The sequence below is a fragment of the Takifugu rubripes genome, chromosome 17 (assembly GCF_901000725.2).
Source record: "Takifugu rubripes chromosome 17, fTakRub1.2, whole genome shotgun sequence".
Lineage (NCBI taxonomy): Eukaryota > Metazoa > Chordata > Actinopteri > Tetraodontiformes > Tetraodontidae > Takifugu > Takifugu rubripes.
The window spans coordinates 12,281,136-12,297,109 of NC_042301.1; the positions used below are offsets into that span (position 1 = coordinate 12,281,136).

A 15,974-nucleotide genomic window follows, 5' to 3' on the forward strand; every position below is an offset into this window, starting at 1 on the left:
GGACTCGCTGTCGGCTTGGAAACGGGCGGCTCGTTCCACTTCTGGAGGTTCTTGAGTGAACTGACCTGGAAGTGTTTGAGTGGTGGTCACAGGATCCACCGAACGGAGATGGAACCATGAATCATTGATGGTTCCTGTTATGTAGCAGATGAGCTCGTCCTCCCGGTCCTTGGCGCTGCCTTTTCAGCTAGCCGCTAGCTAGCATCCTGCACTTAGCATCTATTTGGGGTCACTATTCAGATTAGATGAGCACCTCCAGGAGGGCCAGCTTGAATCATTTGTCGTGATAGCCCCGGTAGCAGCTTGGCACATGTGATGAAGCAGAACAAAGGAAAAAATGAAACAAATGACTCTTTAATCAGACAGACAATGGTGCGGTTTATGATATCATTGCAGATCGAGTCCTTAATTAAGCTGTTTGTTTGCTCGTTGGAGACAAATTTCCTCACCCTGCGCAGGCGGCGCCGCAGCGCCATGCTAGCTCATTAGTAATCCTTTACTGCCTTTGTAAAGTTACGCCCTTTTTGGAAGCGAAGGTCAGAGAAAGTTTTCCCCTTCAACTCCAACTAATTGGAATTGAAGCTCGGAACCTTCGCCGGATGTGTTGCCTTTTACTGAGTCCGTCCGGTTCAAAAACACAATAAGCGTCTGCTCTCGTAAGTCGGGCTGTGACCGAACCACCGATGAGTCAAAGGAGTTTATTTCCTGCATGGATGATTCATAAAGGCGTCAGATTTAGGCGTGTGCTACGTCGGCGTCGTTAGCCAAACTCGCTAAATGAGCAGCTCACGTTTGCACCACCCTCCCACTTCCAGAGAGACATTTGTCCAACTGTTGCTGGACAATAAAAAGGAAGACGTGATGGAGACAAGAGGGAGACCTGGAGGGGTTTCATCACACCATCCGGACCAGAGGGTCCAGGCAGGAGGGTTGGGGGGGGGGGCGGGGGGGTGCTAAACATGTGATGGAAGGAGAGGGCAAAGGTCAGACCTGAGGAGGACCAGAAGCCACCAAAGGAAAACAGAAAGTACCCCCCCTCCACCTACCCATCCATCCACCCTCTCCCTCTCCATCCGCCTCTCTCGGGCCGTTGCTATGACAACAGCAGAGCTCCACCCAGGAAATAGATGAAGAAAGCGGATTACCGGGGTCAGCGGGCTCTGCGTGCGAGTCTCTCTGCCCGTCATCGCTCGCACGTGATCCTGCCAGCAAGCGTCAGAAGGTGGAAGCGCTTGTTGCTGCTGCCTTCAGGGCCCGATTCTTGTCTTTTGTGTGTTTTTGGCACATAAATTAGCCCCAATTCATATGGACCATATATAGATGGATGGGTTGGGTGTTCTATCGCCCCCTGGTGGTGGTCGCAATAAGCCCCGCCTCTTTTAACACTGGTTTTAAGCGCAAAGACGAGTTCTGTCACTGGAAGCTACAAACGGACTGGCTGTTGGTTCTGACTGTTGCCAGAACTCCTGTGAAACCACAGAAAAGAACCAGAGGGGATCACCCCCCCCCCCCCCCCCCCCTTCACGTGAACACCCCAGTGAAGCCTTTTCCTTAGTCTCCCCCCCAGACGTGAATCCGTCTGATCCTCCGTCCTTGGTTCCGTGTGTCGACCTGCTGTCGAGCCTCTGACGGACTCAGACTGTTCTGGGAGAAGAACTTCGATGAAGTCGGTGGAGAACGCACGATGAAAACATCCCTTTCATGTCTCCACATCAGCTGATCCATTAATCACATTTGAGCTGAGCCAGAAGGATTCCCGCAGCCAGCAGCACCATTAGTCGGTTCTGCCGCTCTGGGCCTTCAGAACTTTACCAATGCCGCCATCTTGTGGTCTTTCTGGGGAATTACACCTCAGGTATTGTTGTCAGAACAGAAACGTTTAAATGTTTGAACGCATTAAAAATGATTTGATCCTAAAAGGAACTGGAGGAACACGCTAAAACTGGAAGCCAGAAGCTCCCAGTTATTTTATTTAAAGGGGAATAAAATCCACAGAGATGAGTTTGAAAGGTTGATACTTTCGCTGCATCAGAATTACTGGTTCAAACCTCGAAATATCCACTAAAAATGAACGTTTGGTTTCACTTTTCGGTGATACTCTGGGAATGAGAACGCCAAGGTCAAAGGTCAGCTGAACAGCAAACAGTTGATGATTTCTCATGTTTAAGGAAAACATTTAAAACTAAAGCTATTTCTGACTCGACATTTTGGACTTTAATTTTAGGCTCCTGTCAGTTTCTGACATGTTGACTTTACATCTGTTGTTTTAGTTCCCATGTAAGAACAATTTACCCCATTTTCTGTCCTATTTTAGATAGATAGATAGATAGATAGATAGATAGATAGATAGATAGATTAGATAGATAGATAGATAGATAGATAGATAGATAGATAGATAGATAGATAGATAGATAGATAGATAGATAGATAGATAGATAGATAGATAGATAGATAGATAGATAGATAGATAGATAGATAGATAGATAGATAGATAGATAGATAGATAGAACCTTAGGTCACAGGGAAGCCCCGCCCACTGAGCCCAGCAGGAGTCGTGGGCGGGGCCAATGGCCTCAAACCAGGAAGTCAAGCACCATGAGGTAGGAGAGGCAGCTCCACATACGGCCGAGGGGCACGTCCGGGCTGTAAACAGGAAGTAAGTGCAGTCAGACAGCAGGAGTATTTTTTAGGAATAATTTATTGCCGTAGGAAAGCGTGAGCTCGTGGCAGTATTCAATAAAAACCTTGACAAGACCGTAGCACTGCTCACAGACACGGACACTGGAAACCACGCATCCGTGGACGATCTGCACTATAAATATACTGGGTCCCATTTTTCTCCGGTGGAAAAATAAAGAGGTTCCAAAGTCAAAATTTACAAACATAAAAAAAATAAAAAGAAAAGAAAACCCACACGAATATGCGACCGCTGATCTGAGACCCTTTTAAAATGAGCAGGAGACAGTTTTACGAGTGATCGGGAGGAGCCACGCTCGTCTTTTCTTTCAAATCTTTAGTGAATGAACGCACAGTAAGGCCGATAACGTCACACCATTTAGCTCTGGTTGAAAATAAAAGCTCAGAATATCTACAAAACCTAGCAAAATCAAAACTGTACAGTTAAATTTACACTGAAACGAAGGAACTCGTATAAAAACAGTTTGCTCGTCTTTTTTTTTCCCCATAGAAACAAAGATTTTGCATCTCGGACAACATTTTTTTTTTTCCATCATTCTTTTTTTCTCTTGTACATTAAAATGTGGATCCTTCAGACATCTACTGCGTTATTTTTTTTTGGGGGGGGGGGGGGGGGGGGGGGGGTGTATAGACACAGACAACCACACACACACACACAATTTAGTGTTGCCGATTCACCTCAGTCTTCCAAATTCATGTTTGGACCGGGCAGAACCAGGCAGACACGGAGAGAACACAGGAAAGCCCCCGGGGGCTTTGAACCCAGGACCTTCCTGCTGTGAGGCACCGCCCACTCCGTGATGTGTGTATGTGTGTGTGTGTGTGTGGGTGCTGGGTGAGCTCTAACAGGTCGGGTTTGTACTTTCAGGCACTTTTGTTTGGATCCAGTGTCAGACTTCAGTGTGCTGTTGGGAGTCCAGCCCCGGGATGACCAGACGCTCAAATTGGCCCTCGTCGCCGCTCTCGTAGTCGCTTATCATCACTTCAGACTCCTCGCAGCACGCCGACATGTCTGAGCAGGACGCCGTAGACGTGTAGAGAGACATGGACATGCTGTCCAGAGCCGAGGAGTCAAAGTCCCGACTACAGCCCAGAGGGAAGGCCCCTCTGTAGCCGCCGGTGCCCAGGGCGGAGGCGGCGGAGGCGGCGGTGGCCTCCTGCCCCTCGGCGTCGCTGGCGTAGCTGTGCTGCGGCAGGTACTTGTTAAGGCTGTAGAGCTGGGGCAAAGCTGGGCGCTGGCGGATCCCAGGGGAGCCGCCCGGACTGCCGGCAGCTGGATCCAAATTCCTGCCCAGGGGCCGCAGCGTGTCGCAGCGGTCGCCGTACTCTGGCAACGGTGGCGGCGGCAGGTCCTCGTTGGCGGGGAAGTCCTCCGGCGGGGGAGGAAAGTCGCTCTCGATGTCGAAGCCACCGGGGTAGTAGTCCGTGTCGATGGCGTTTGGGTCGCTGTACAGTGGGGCGGGCGTCTCCACAACCTCATACTGCGGAAACTCCTGGATTCCAGGAAGCTGAACACTCGGCATCCAATCAGACGTGTCCCAGTGGTATCCTGCCGGCGGAGGAGAACCATCGTTAATGTCGGCGCCGGATCGGAGGGATCCACACAGAAAGTGAGCCCACACCATGCAGTGGTAGCACAACACACCGGCGCCATGAGTTGGTTAATGAACAACAATCAGGAGAACGTGTTTAACACACTGGCGTCCTGTTATCATGCCAAATCGCTCGATTTCCAGCATCATGCACACGGAATCCTGCAGAATTACTAAAAAATCTGCTGTAAACGAGCCTTTTTAGCTTCTAGTAGAGTGAGGAGACGGTGATGTCAGTCGATAAGCCCCGCCCACCTCGTCTATCTGATACCACTACTTGACAACGTACAATAAAACAGAAAATAATAACGCCAGGAAAGAATTAACAGTATTTTAGGAAATTGTAGCAAAAAGGAACGACGGGAATTTCAACCACTTAACAAAAGATTCCACTTAGTCACCGTCAAAGCCATGCAGGGGGGAGCTTTTATGGGATTACGAGGAATCTAAGAGGACGCCGTGAGCAGCGGCGGCGGCCTTCAACCGCCGCCTCACGCAGCGCTAAGGTTAGCTGAGGTTAACGGGGTCGGTGCACACCACGCAAACACAGATGTAAAAAACAGTCACCTCTCGGGTTCTTCAGATCATGAGCCAAAAAAGACTCTTTAGGAGGAGGAGGAGGAGGAGAAAGAGAGAAAACAGGTTTAGATCTGACAGGAAAGAACAAGTCGGCCATGAATCAAAGCAACCGTGAGGATGGAGAGGACGCTGACTGATGGACACCTCTGCTCTTTTCTCAGACAGACTTCCTCAGGAATCAGCCGGCCGCCGCTCAAACTTGAACTCTGCCGGTTTCTGCTCTCGATTAAACCCAATTAAAGTCTGGCGGCTCGGCGTTTTCAAGATAAAGTCTGTGCGAGAAAACTCAAATGGCGGTTGTAGCCGCTAAACTCCCGACACCCAGGACGACAGTAGTGAGAGATGAGAGCAATAAAAGAGTACCTTCTCCTCCCACCGTGTCAACAACAGGGCTGACAAGGTGGATTACCGTCACTATGGAGGCTTGTGAGAGGCGGGGGGGGGGGGGGGGGGGGAGAGTGGGCGGGAGAGAGCTAGCATTAGCACAAATGCTTTTAGAGTTGGAAAAGCAAAAATAAAAAAAGAAACCCAACAAACAGATGAGGAGGTCATAGAGGTGGGAGTGAGACACTTCCCACCCAGCTGAGAGGCACACTTTTAGTTTGCATCAGTGTGTGTGTGTGTTGAAGGAGGGGGGGGGGGTGTTTATGGCACGACACACTGATGGAAGGCAACATGGAGTGCAGGGGGGGGGGGGGTCTGGCTGGGATTGTGTGAGATAACACCACAACAACAACAAGATACTGAGAGGCTACAGGGTGCCGCTGACCATACAGATGGAAGAACCGGCGGAATTCCCCGCGGGCAGGAGTGTGATCCGATTGGATAAGAAGGAAATACAAAGGTGAGAATACAAAGGCCCGTTTGGAGCTACAGAAACGGAGGGTTTGATGACTTCTGGAGGTTTCTCCGATAATGAGACAGGCAGAACGTAGAGAAGGTGTTTATACCCCTGTGATACGATCCTGGATGCTCGTGCTAAACATCCGTTTGAAGCTGACGGAGATGGAAACAGAGAACAAACATGCTCGTAAACAAAAGAAAAAAGAAAAAATCAAAACACGTGAACCACGACACAAGTCATCAAACTCTTGGGTTGGGATAACGCTAATCCCGGGAGAATCCCGCCGCTTCCATCCGTACCGACAGCGACTGAGGACTTACGGGCCGGTCCCCCCATATTTAAAACCTTGTTCTGGATCTGTGGACCGATTTGATCCAAATGGGAGCTGAAGCCCCGTAGCACAAGGGAAGAGAAAGAGAACAGGTGACCTCCTGAGTCTCCACGTCAGAGCCTCGGACTCAGCATGCAGAGAAACAGTGTTAGCATAAAAGCTGGCAAAGGTTGAAGGTCGAGAGCGCCCGTGGCGGCGCTGCGGCTCACCGTTATCGTCGCAGGACTCCGACTGGAAGGAGCTGAGGGACTGGACCTCGGACATGCTGCCCCGGGTGTTGTAGGGGTGACAGGCGCTGTCCTCCAGGGGCTTTTTGGTCAGGCACGGGTCCAGATCCACCACTTTAGCTGCGAGAGGAAGCGCGTTTTGGGATCATCAAAGAGATCAAAGCAGAACGGGGTGAATTCTCGACAGCAGGAGAACCTGCGGCTTTACCGTCGTAGTCGTAGTCCCAGTTTGGCTTCTGAATGGAATCGCTGTCGGAGACGGAGTTGGAGGGCGGGGGAGGGGGCAGATTGGGGGCGACGCTGCAGACGGCCACCGTCTTCCTGTGTCCGTGCACAGAGTCGGGGTTGAAGGTGCTGAACTCTGGATGCTCCGGGATGGCCGAGCCCTCGAAGGAGTTCCTGTCCAGGTTGTTCCTGGAGTCGCTGGGAATGCTGGGGGTGTAGGAGATGGGCCTCACGGGGACCTGCGGCGGGATGTCCGAGTAAATGTTCTTGTTGAGTTTGGAGTCAAAGTAGGGCCTCTGGAGGAAGGAGTGGGGCACGCTGGAGCCCCCCGGTGGCTTGTCGCCGCCGGCCGTTGACCTGCTGCGGCAGGCCCTCTTGCGGATGATGATGAAGAGGAGCACGAGGATGAAGATGCTGGAGACGAAGACCACGATGCCGATCACCTCTTCCAGGCCGATGTTCCAGGCGGTGGAGATCAATTCGTTGCGGACGTCTGTGAGGAGTTCGCACGCCTGCCCCCCGAAACCCAGCGAGCAGTTGCACCTGTAGGAGCCGTAGGTGTTCTGGCACTGGCCGCCGTTGGCGCACGGGTCCTTCACGCACTCGTCCACGTCGCTCAGACACCTGAAAGGAACACGTGCGTCTCAAGGCTGTCGCGCGGGATCGGGAATCCGCCGCAGGACGGCGCCTCGCCGACTTACCTGTCTCCTTGGAAACCGGGTTCGCACTCGCACACGGGACCGTCCAGACTGTCGATGCACTTGCCGCTGTTCTTGCAGGGGTTGTCTCTGCAGTACGGCCCCAGCTGGCACCTGAACGCAACACAACGGGCGTCACCACCTCACACGCTAACTGAAAGGCTCGCCATGCCGAGGGCGCCGCCGTACCGTTGTCCTGAGTACTGGCCCCTGCACTGGCAGTAGAAGTCCTCCGCACGGGGAACGCAGGTGCCCCCGTACAGGCACGGGTTGGAGGCACAGGGGCTGATGCCGACCTCGCAGTGGGTGCCCATGAAGGAGGCGGGACACTTGCAGAAGTAACCTGAATAATTCAGAAGAGGGCGACAAAGATTTCCAAAGGTTAACCTTCAGCCAGGGGAGGAAGCGGCGAAAACAGACGACTTCTACCTCGACGGCTCGTCTGGGAAACTGCATTATTGAAAAAGTGCAGATGTTAGAGCGGCTGCAAACATCCCGCAACAAAAAGCCCGCGGGGGAGAGGGAGCCAACCCCCTGCATGCGAAGCAGCTTTTAATGTTAAAGTCTGAGTGTGGAGAGAGTGAAGGACGGGAGCGCCGAGCCTGGGAGGTCGCTGTGTTCCAGTTGGAAAAGCAACATGATTTTTTAATACGGGAGAAAAAGGCAGCTTGAAGTTAACGAGGAGTGATCGCGGAATGATCCCGTACCTCCGTTTGGCAGCGAGGTGCAGCTCCCTCCGTTGCTGCAGGGGTTGCTGGAGCAGCTCTCGGCGGGTGCGAGCGCGCAGCCCGGAGACACGTCCACGATGTCCTCCAGCACGGCGTGGGCGCGCTGGGCTTTGGTGTTGAGAGGCAGCTCCTGGCCGTTCAGGCTGATGGCCTCCAGGCAGCCGCGCAGCCCGTTGGCGACGGGCAGGCTGCGTCCGTGCCGGACTGAGCCGTGCTGGCGCACGTGGCCGCCGAAGTAAATGCGGTTGTCCAGGTTGAGGGTCCTCAGGGTGCCCGGGGCGGTGCCCGACGCCGCGTGAACCCGGTCCAGCACCAGCTTGGCGTAGTTGCCGTCCACCTCCAGGGAGACCGTGTGCCACTCGCCGTCGTTGACCTGAGCGCTGTGCACGGACACCAGCCCGGGGCCGCTGCCGCAGTCGAACTTGTACTGCAGCCGGCCGTTCACGATCTGCCCCCAGACGATAAAAAGCAGACCGGTTTAAATCCCATCACGTCGTTTCATTATCTTAATGAGAGGAGCGGGTTCAGGTTCCAAACGAGCGCATCCTTTTATCTCCACGCGCTCATCGTTATTATTATGTAATGATGCCATCTTTAACGATGACTGACCCCTTTATTAGCTTTAAATAACAGCCGCATCTGTCTGGATGGATCAAACAAAGAGTGCCTCTGAGCAGGGCAGCCTCGGCTCCGGCGTCGGGCACCAGACGGACTCTCAGAGGAATGTTTGGAAAACTACTTTCTGTTTGCCTCCCGCTATTAAAATAGCTGCTCTTCAAGCCACCGCCACATTCCAGCCGCCTCTCATGCGAAACTGTTTGACCTTTTGAACCTGCCGCTGTCGTGGCCTAGAACAGATGGCTGCACGTGCTCGGGAGAGGCCGACGTGCACGTCCGACCCTCCTCTGAAAAGCCGGGGGATTCATTTTCCAGACTCCCCTCGGACCCACCTCCAGGATGCTGTAGTCGGTTCCTTTGGCGTACATGACGGTGGCGTGGCTGGAGAAGGTCCGGAGCCTGAGGGAGAGCTTCAGCAGCTCTTTGTTCTCGTTCTCTATCAGGTGGTACTTCACGTAGCTGCTGCCGCTGAACGTCAGAGAGTGGCCGTCTGAAGGGAGGGGCGACAACTGGGCGTTCAGACAGAGCGGGTGATGCCAGAGGTAAATATATGCGGCTGCTCTTACCGGAGCATTTGCCCTTCTTGCCCTCTGGACACACACAACTGTAATTGTTCTCTCGGAGGTCCTCCACGCACTCCATGCCCTCAGGACAGGGGTTCTTCTCACACACGTTGTTCAGAACAGGACATTTGTCGCCTGAAAGGAAAGCAGGTGACACTCAGAACGGCGCTTCCCGACGGAGACGTTGTGGCCACCGGACGGCGGGCGGGGCGGGCGTACCTTCGCACTGGCACGTTGCCGTCCTCACGTGTCGCGGGGTCACAAAGCTGAGGCGAGCCGTGCTGTGAGTGGACATGGAGCTTTTGTCCAGTGTGATCAGCTCGTCGCAGAAACGCAGAGGACACTGCAGACCTGCGCAGAGCTTCTGGACCACCCGGACGATCCGGACCCCCGTCATCTCTTCAATCACCCCGGCGGAGGAATTTAGCTTACGGAAGACAACCTGAGGATGGACAGGACAGGCGGTTAACACCGAAGACAGGTCCGGAAAGAGTGCAGTTGGACGGTCAGGCTTCCGGCCTGTCCATGTTAATCAAGCCGGCCCATTTCCACATTCCATACCGCACAGATTCCATCCCATGCACTCACCTCCTGAGACTGGTACGGACTCCCAGATCTCTCCAGAGTCATCAGCACATCGAGGTCACCTTGTTCCGAAGACTGCAGACTCACTAACTGCACTTCGTTCCTCCGAACTCCGGCGATGTTCCTAAGCGCGCGCTGAAAGTTCCGCCAGTAGTCCCCGATGAACTCCTCCGGGGCGATTCTGGCGAATCGGACTGCGATGGAATTGTGCAAAGCCTGGCGGGACGCTTGCCTGACGTGGACGTTGACGTCAGCGGCCGCCACAAAATGGCCGTCGGTCACCGTCACATTGAGAGGGTAGTGGCCCACGTCCAGCGGCCACAGGGCGATGACTTTACCATCGGAGGCGGAGACGGAGAACAGGGCGGCGCTGTCCTCGGAGGGGGAGGAAGACGACGGCACCAGGCTGTAGGTCAGGGTGTCATAGATGTCCTGGTCTGTGGCGTGGATCTTGCCCAGGACGCCGCCTGCGTATTCCTCACCAGTGGTGGTGACAAAGATGTCCAGCGGGAGGATGGCGGGAGGGTACACACTCTCCTCGATGATGCGGACGCTGATGAAGGCGGAAGAAAAGAGTTGCGGTCTGCCGCTGTCCGACACCTGCACAGAGAGGGGCAGGGACATTAGAAGGCAGACGAGCTCGTCACCGCTAAAACGCTGGGAGCTTATCAACACTCCTCATCAAAAGGGGAGCAAAACGCCAGAAGCCGACTCGAATCGGAGTGTGCCTCTTGTGCGTAACAGGACATCGCGCTTTCATTTCACATCCCATCTGTCCACTTGCTCGTCCTCCTTCTAAAGTGACACGCCGACACACTTGATCACAACGTTTTCTGGTTGTTCTCTGCTGTGAGGCGCTCACTGAGGGCACAATTATTCACAAGGTGAAAAGCTTTTTTCTCTTCTTTTTAGCGTGAACACATGCTACGAATGCTAACGCAGATGCGGGCTCTGAAACACAAATAAATCAGGTTACTCCGGCCTGACGTTAAATCAATGCGGCCTCTCGGTTGCTGTGAGAGTTTCTGCTCGGTTGCTGTGACTCACCTGCGCTTGAAGTAAGTAGTGTTCCACATTTTTCTTTTTCAGCGCCCCCGCGGCCACGAGAGCTCCCTGCTCGCTGATGTGGAAAGCGTCGCCCTCGTTCCCGTCCACGATGGCAAAGGTGAAAGGTGGGCCGTTGTGGGAAGCGTCCCGGTCCGTCACAGCGAGCTGAAGAACGCTTGTGCCCTTTGGTCGGTTCTCCTGTGGGGAACCAGAGAGGACCGTTTAACAGTTCTCTCGCCGCTCTCCTGTTTGTTTTCCCATCTTAGGCCATCGTGGACAAACTGGATGTTCAGTTTGTCCACTAGGGGGAAGCAAAACCCCAGTCATGTGTCACAGGGCGACTAGTCAAAGGGTTCTTATTTACACATGCAGCCCTTGTGCTGCTGTATTATCACGTTGTTGCTTTGACCCGTTGTGTCTGAAGGAGTTGCCTTCTCCTCTTATATTCAGGTTCCATTTCCAGCCACCCTCTGAGAAAATCTCCCTTCGCCTCAGAGCCTTAACATAAATGCAGCACGTGAACTTTGAAAGCAGATGAAATATCAGCCCTGACAGATCTGAACCTCTGCTGAGATGAAAACATCATTTCGTGGGGACGCTCCTGCTTTTCCTGATTACACTTGTTTACAGTGCAGATATAAATCCAAGGTTCTTCAACCAGCACAACCCTGTCAGTTTTAGAGGGATGATTTTGTTTTATCTGTAATTGTGTGAGCTGTGAGCAAAGTGTGCAGAGGGAAATTAATCACTGTTTTGTTTGTGTTTCCTCATTTTTGATCTCCCGCACTCGAACACAAGGGCATCGTCTTCTGCTTCTCAAGTGTTGCCTTTATTTCTGGAGCCCATCTGTCTTGAGCTCATTATTGTTTGTATTCCTATCCTCAATTAATCCTACCTTTCCTTTGTTTTCCTTTTCCCTGCATTCCATACTTAAGATTCAGCCTCCGTCTCACATTCCCTCACTCCCACCTTGTCCTTACCTCTGTTCTTTCTCCCTCTTCCAACTTGCTTTTTGAAATTCCGGTCGCACAGTCTCCCATTATTTCTCCCTGTTAATCCTTCTCTACCCCCCCCCCCCCCATCCCAATTCCCCCTGCACCTTCCCCCACTTTCTCCCACACCGTGCACTTGAGCTCAGCAGTCCACACGGACGCACACACCTACCTGGATGATAAGGCTGTAGTTGGCCTGGGAGAAAAGCGGCGGGTTGTCGTTGACGTCGGAGATGTCGATGTTGATCATGGCGCTGCTGGAAAGAGGAGGCGTGCCGCTGTCTGATGCCACCACTGTCAGGGTGTAGCCCGAAGTCTGGCGAACAGAGACAGAACACTGTGGAAAAGGAATCCTGGAATTCTGTGGACAGTCATCACAGCGGTGTTGTTGTTCTCACTCGTTCTCTGTCGAGCTGACGAGCAACTTTCAGCTCCCCTCTGGCGGCGTCGATGGTGAAGGGGCTGCCTTGGTTACCAGCCACGATGGAGTAGCGCACCTGACTGTGTGAGGGCCCGTCCAAATCCTCAGCGTTCACCTGCCAGTCAACAACAAGCCTTGAACTCACGGAGGTGCAGTCTGGTTTTCTAAATGGTCTTTAACTTTAAAACTTTAGCGTCTGCTCTTAATTCTGTGAGAGGGAACGTTTCACTTTTCCGATTTAAGTAAATGGAGTTTATGACCAATGGAAAATTAAGGTAAATTCACCTTTGACACACAAACTTCGATTATTTAGACACGAACAGGTTTGGACCGAAGGAACAAAGAGCTGGATCTCAACAATTGCCGAGTAGATCCGTGTAACCTTTTCTATTTCTACTCGCTATTTCTTCTTGCTTCAAAAACACACACACACGCGCGCGCGCACAGATTTGTGCACGCAGAGGAACACCCACAGCCTTAAAACCCACCAACCACTGCATACTGAGTGGCTCCCCCAGGGAAATCAGCAGACAAAAGAGATTTACAAGCCTGAGACAATGGCAGGTATTAAAATCTAATTTTCTGATGGACAATTTATATTCAGGTACATTAGACACTGAGATAAACGGCCATAAGCAGAAGACTTTTATGAGGCATGAAGCCAGATGAGGGCACAGACGGGAATAGATGAGGGAAAAGGCAGTGTGCAGAAGGCAGGAAGCGCCTTATCGTGGGGAGAGGCTTAATGAATCAAAGGCCTTTCAATTAAACTGTGTGAGCATGTGTGACAGATAACGCATGAGGACGGGGCAGCAATATGGATGAAGAGCGCCGGTCCTAATTTAGCTGTGCCTCCAGATGGTGACTTTCCACAGGTGCAGATATGTGATAAGTGTAAGCAGTGAGTAATGTGCAGTAAATAATGACGGAGCGAAGGTGCTGGGCCGCGGGATAAAAGGGAGAAAGTTAAAGTGCGGATGTGGCCTCACCGTTGCAACCGTCCTCCCCAGCTCGGTGTCCTCGCTGACCACCGCTGTGTACACGTCCTGGCTGAAGACGGGCCGGTTGTCGTTGACATCGGTCAGGTTGATGTTGACGGTGGCCATGTCGCTCAGCGGCGGCGAGCCGCCGTCCGTAGCCTCGATGGTGATGTAGTATTCGTGAGAGGCCTCGTAGTCCAGCGGCTCGATCACAAAGACGTCGCCTGAGGACAGATGGGTTGTGGGAGACATGTGAGGCAGGCCAAAAACAGGCGTTTGTTTACTTCCACGTCATCTAGAATTAACATACCGCTACGTGGGTCCACGCTAAAGAGGCCGTGTTCGTTCCCGCTGATGATGCCGTAGGAGATCTCTCCGTTAGCCTCGGTGTCCCGGCTGGCCGCCTGCACTCTGAGCAGCTGAGTGCCCGCGGTCACGTCCTCGGACACGGTCGCCGTGTATTCGCGGTGCTCGAACACTGGAGGGTTGTCGTTGATGTCCAGGACGGAGATCACGACCAGGCAGACTGAGGAGAAACGTGGCGAGCCCTGGTCACTGGCCAGGGCCCTGAGCTCATAGGTGGCCTGCAGCTCGCGGTCCAGGGGGCGTTCCAGGCTAATGACGCCAGTTTGCTCGTCAATAGAGAAAAAGCCATCGGCAGAATCCAGCAGAGAGTAGACGATGTCGCTGTTCAGACCTGAAATGTCAGGAAAAGCATGAATTAGGGTCTTCCAAACCATTAATCGCAACTCAAACTGCCACTCTGCAGTCCTGCAATCCACATCTCAGCAATAAAGCCGCCCCGTAAAATGTTACAGGCACCATTAAGCCTGATGGCCGCGTAAACAAAAAACAACTTTAAAGTACAGGTGTGAGCAAGCATATTGATCCTGCGATCGATGTGTTGATGCCTGAATTATTCAAGTCGAACCCTTCCTAAAGTTTTCCAGATCATCAATCATCTCCACAGCCTTGGATAAATACTTCCTGTAAACATCTCATGCCCGCCGTCCTCATAAGTCATGTGTTCCCACTTGGAAGGGGCTCCCAGCAACGAGACAGAGACGTATCACAATAATGATCCTAATGTCTTTCTGCAGGTGCCCCCGTTACAGACCCATTTATCAGGTAAGTGCCTCCATCCTCTGAGGATCTCGTTATCGTGCTGGAGAGGCTACCAGGGGGGAACCCTCCTTATATGGATTCCCATCACATTTTCCTGCTCTGATCATCCTTGAAGCAGTTGCTTAAGGGGAAATGGTGCCGACTCCTGATGATGCCTCACGCATATATGGTGTGACTGTCTGTCTTCATCCGTCCGCTGGAAAGATGCAAATATGACAGCTAATAGCCATCATGCATCTGAAACCACTGAGAGAATAACTGCATCTACAACCATCTCTTTCTTTTTCTCAACATGTTAAACAGACAAGAGCCTTCAAAAGGCCAGAGATGGCTCTCCTCTCGGGGATTGTTTCTCTACAATATCATAACCTATGGTATTGTGGAAAGAACCGATAACTCTTTCCACAAAGGAGCCCATAAAGACTTTTTTTTTAAAAAAAATCAACAATATAGTGGAATAAATATGATGCTCTGGTCAAAGTAACAAGAAAACAAACAGGATTTATGCAGAAGCAGAACAGGAATGTGTAGCGGTCCAGTGTGGAAGGCCTTGCACAGCAGTTTGGACGTGTCTCCCACGCCGAGGAGCGCTGCTTCCTACAGTAGCCTTCACTGACGAGCGGCACCGTGGCTGCGTATTGAGACAAATGGGCCTGTCCGTGGCATCGAGGACGTGACACATCGCAGTCAGGGCCAAGAATGAGTCCTGGCAGTGGTATGCACTCCCAGATCTATGAGGATAAAGCCCCTCTTTAATCTTGGAGAGGGCTCCATTAGGCTTCACATACCGACGGCAACAATCAAGTCGACAGAAGCCTAATGAATTGAGGTCAAAGCCACAATAACTATTTTTTATCTAGATGGTACAAGATGTTTGGGACTTGCCAAATGTTCAATTAGTTTAAGATTTGCTTCAATAAAAAAAAACCCACAAAAGATATTCAACAAGTGAAACCTGGATGTGAGAGCAATGGAGAAGAAGAAAAGGGACCATCTGCTTTCACTCAGTTTAAATAATTATAGCATGCAGCCAGTTTCATTCTGCAGCTCACCTTCAAGTACCCTTACACATGATACTGGAGGTCTGAAATGCATTTTGAACCAGCCAAGCCTTGGGGAGGAAGTGTCTTTTTAGCATAATTCTGTGAAGGACCCAATTCTACAATCCTTTTCAGTCTGTCAAACTGTCAGTCGAGCTAAAACAAGAGGCTGAAATAATAACTGGAAGCTGAGGGCATCATTCCGCTGATGGTAAACAGCCTATCGTGGTTCTTAAGGCGACAGTGTGTTGCCTCACCAGACTCAAAGTATAATATCGTATAATCTGGAATGGCAAGCCTGAAATAAAAGGAAACTCAAATAAGGTGGTGTGGGGGGGGGGGGGGGGGGGGGGGGCTACAGCGGTGGATGCCTCCGTTCTGGCACTCTCTAAAAAGAGAAAAGATTAACCTCAGAATAACGTGTGGCTCCGCACCAGTCGATCGGAACGTTGTGGTCAGCCTTCTCGAGGCTTGAAGGGAGGCCAGTTTAATTCAAGTGTTATGGGCCTCCGAATTATAAGGGCTGATCATTTGTGAAATTTCACATTTGTAATTCCGCCTTCTTCCCATTTAGCACCGGGAAAATTGCATAAAGATAATAAGCAATCCATTTACTGTGGTTTGTTTCAGTACAACAATCTAATGCCTTCATTAGTATGTCTGTATGGAGGGAAATAATAGG

At 51.9% G+C, this 15,974-nt stretch overlaps 1 protein-coding gene across 9 annotated transcripts in view; it reads right to left on the reverse strand.

Moving 5' to 3' along the window:
* Positions 1-2,682: 2,682 nt before the first annotated feature.
* fat1a (FAT atypical cadherin 1a) overlaps positions 2,683-15,974 on the reverse strand; it is a 49,694-nt gene continuing 36,402 nt past the window's right edge. For 4 of the 9 annotated variants that reach the window (XM_029851360.1, XM_029851363.1, XM_029851359.1 and 1 more), the window contains 16 exons: positions 13,438-13,824; positions 13,137-13,351; positions 12,125-12,262; positions 11,899-12,042; positions 10,735-10,932; positions 9,691-10,287; positions 9,322-9,544; positions 9,106-9,237; positions 8,872-9,029; positions 7,901-8,369; positions 7,383-7,536; positions 7,197-7,307; positions 6,479-7,119; positions 6,253-6,390; positions 4,857-4,892; positions 2,683-4,246 (listed from right to left, as the gene is read on the reverse strand). In XM_029851360.1, coding sequence (XP_029707220.1) covers positions 3,588-4,246; positions 4,857-4,892; positions 6,253-6,390; positions 6,479-7,119; positions 7,197-7,307; positions 7,383-7,536; positions 7,901-8,369; positions 8,872-9,029; positions 9,106-9,237; positions 9,322-9,544; positions 9,691-10,287; positions 10,735-10,932; positions 11,899-12,042; positions 12,125-12,262; positions 13,137-13,351; positions 13,438-13,824 — 4,400 coding nt within the window. In that variant the 3' untranslated portion in view covers positions 2,683-3,587. Of the gene's footprint in view, positions 4,247-4,856; positions 4,893-5,231; positions 5,292-5,327; positions 6,098-6,252; positions 6,391-6,478; positions 7,120-7,196; positions 7,308-7,382; positions 7,537-7,900; positions 8,370-8,871; positions 9,030-9,105; positions 9,238-9,321; positions 9,545-9,690; positions 10,288-10,734; positions 10,933-11,898; positions 12,043-12,124; positions 12,263-13,136; positions 13,352-13,437; positions 13,825-15,974 lie in introns of those variants that run through there. The other 5 variants (XM_003972286.3, XM_029851362.1, XR_003891690.1 and 2 more) reach the window with 4 other exon arrangements.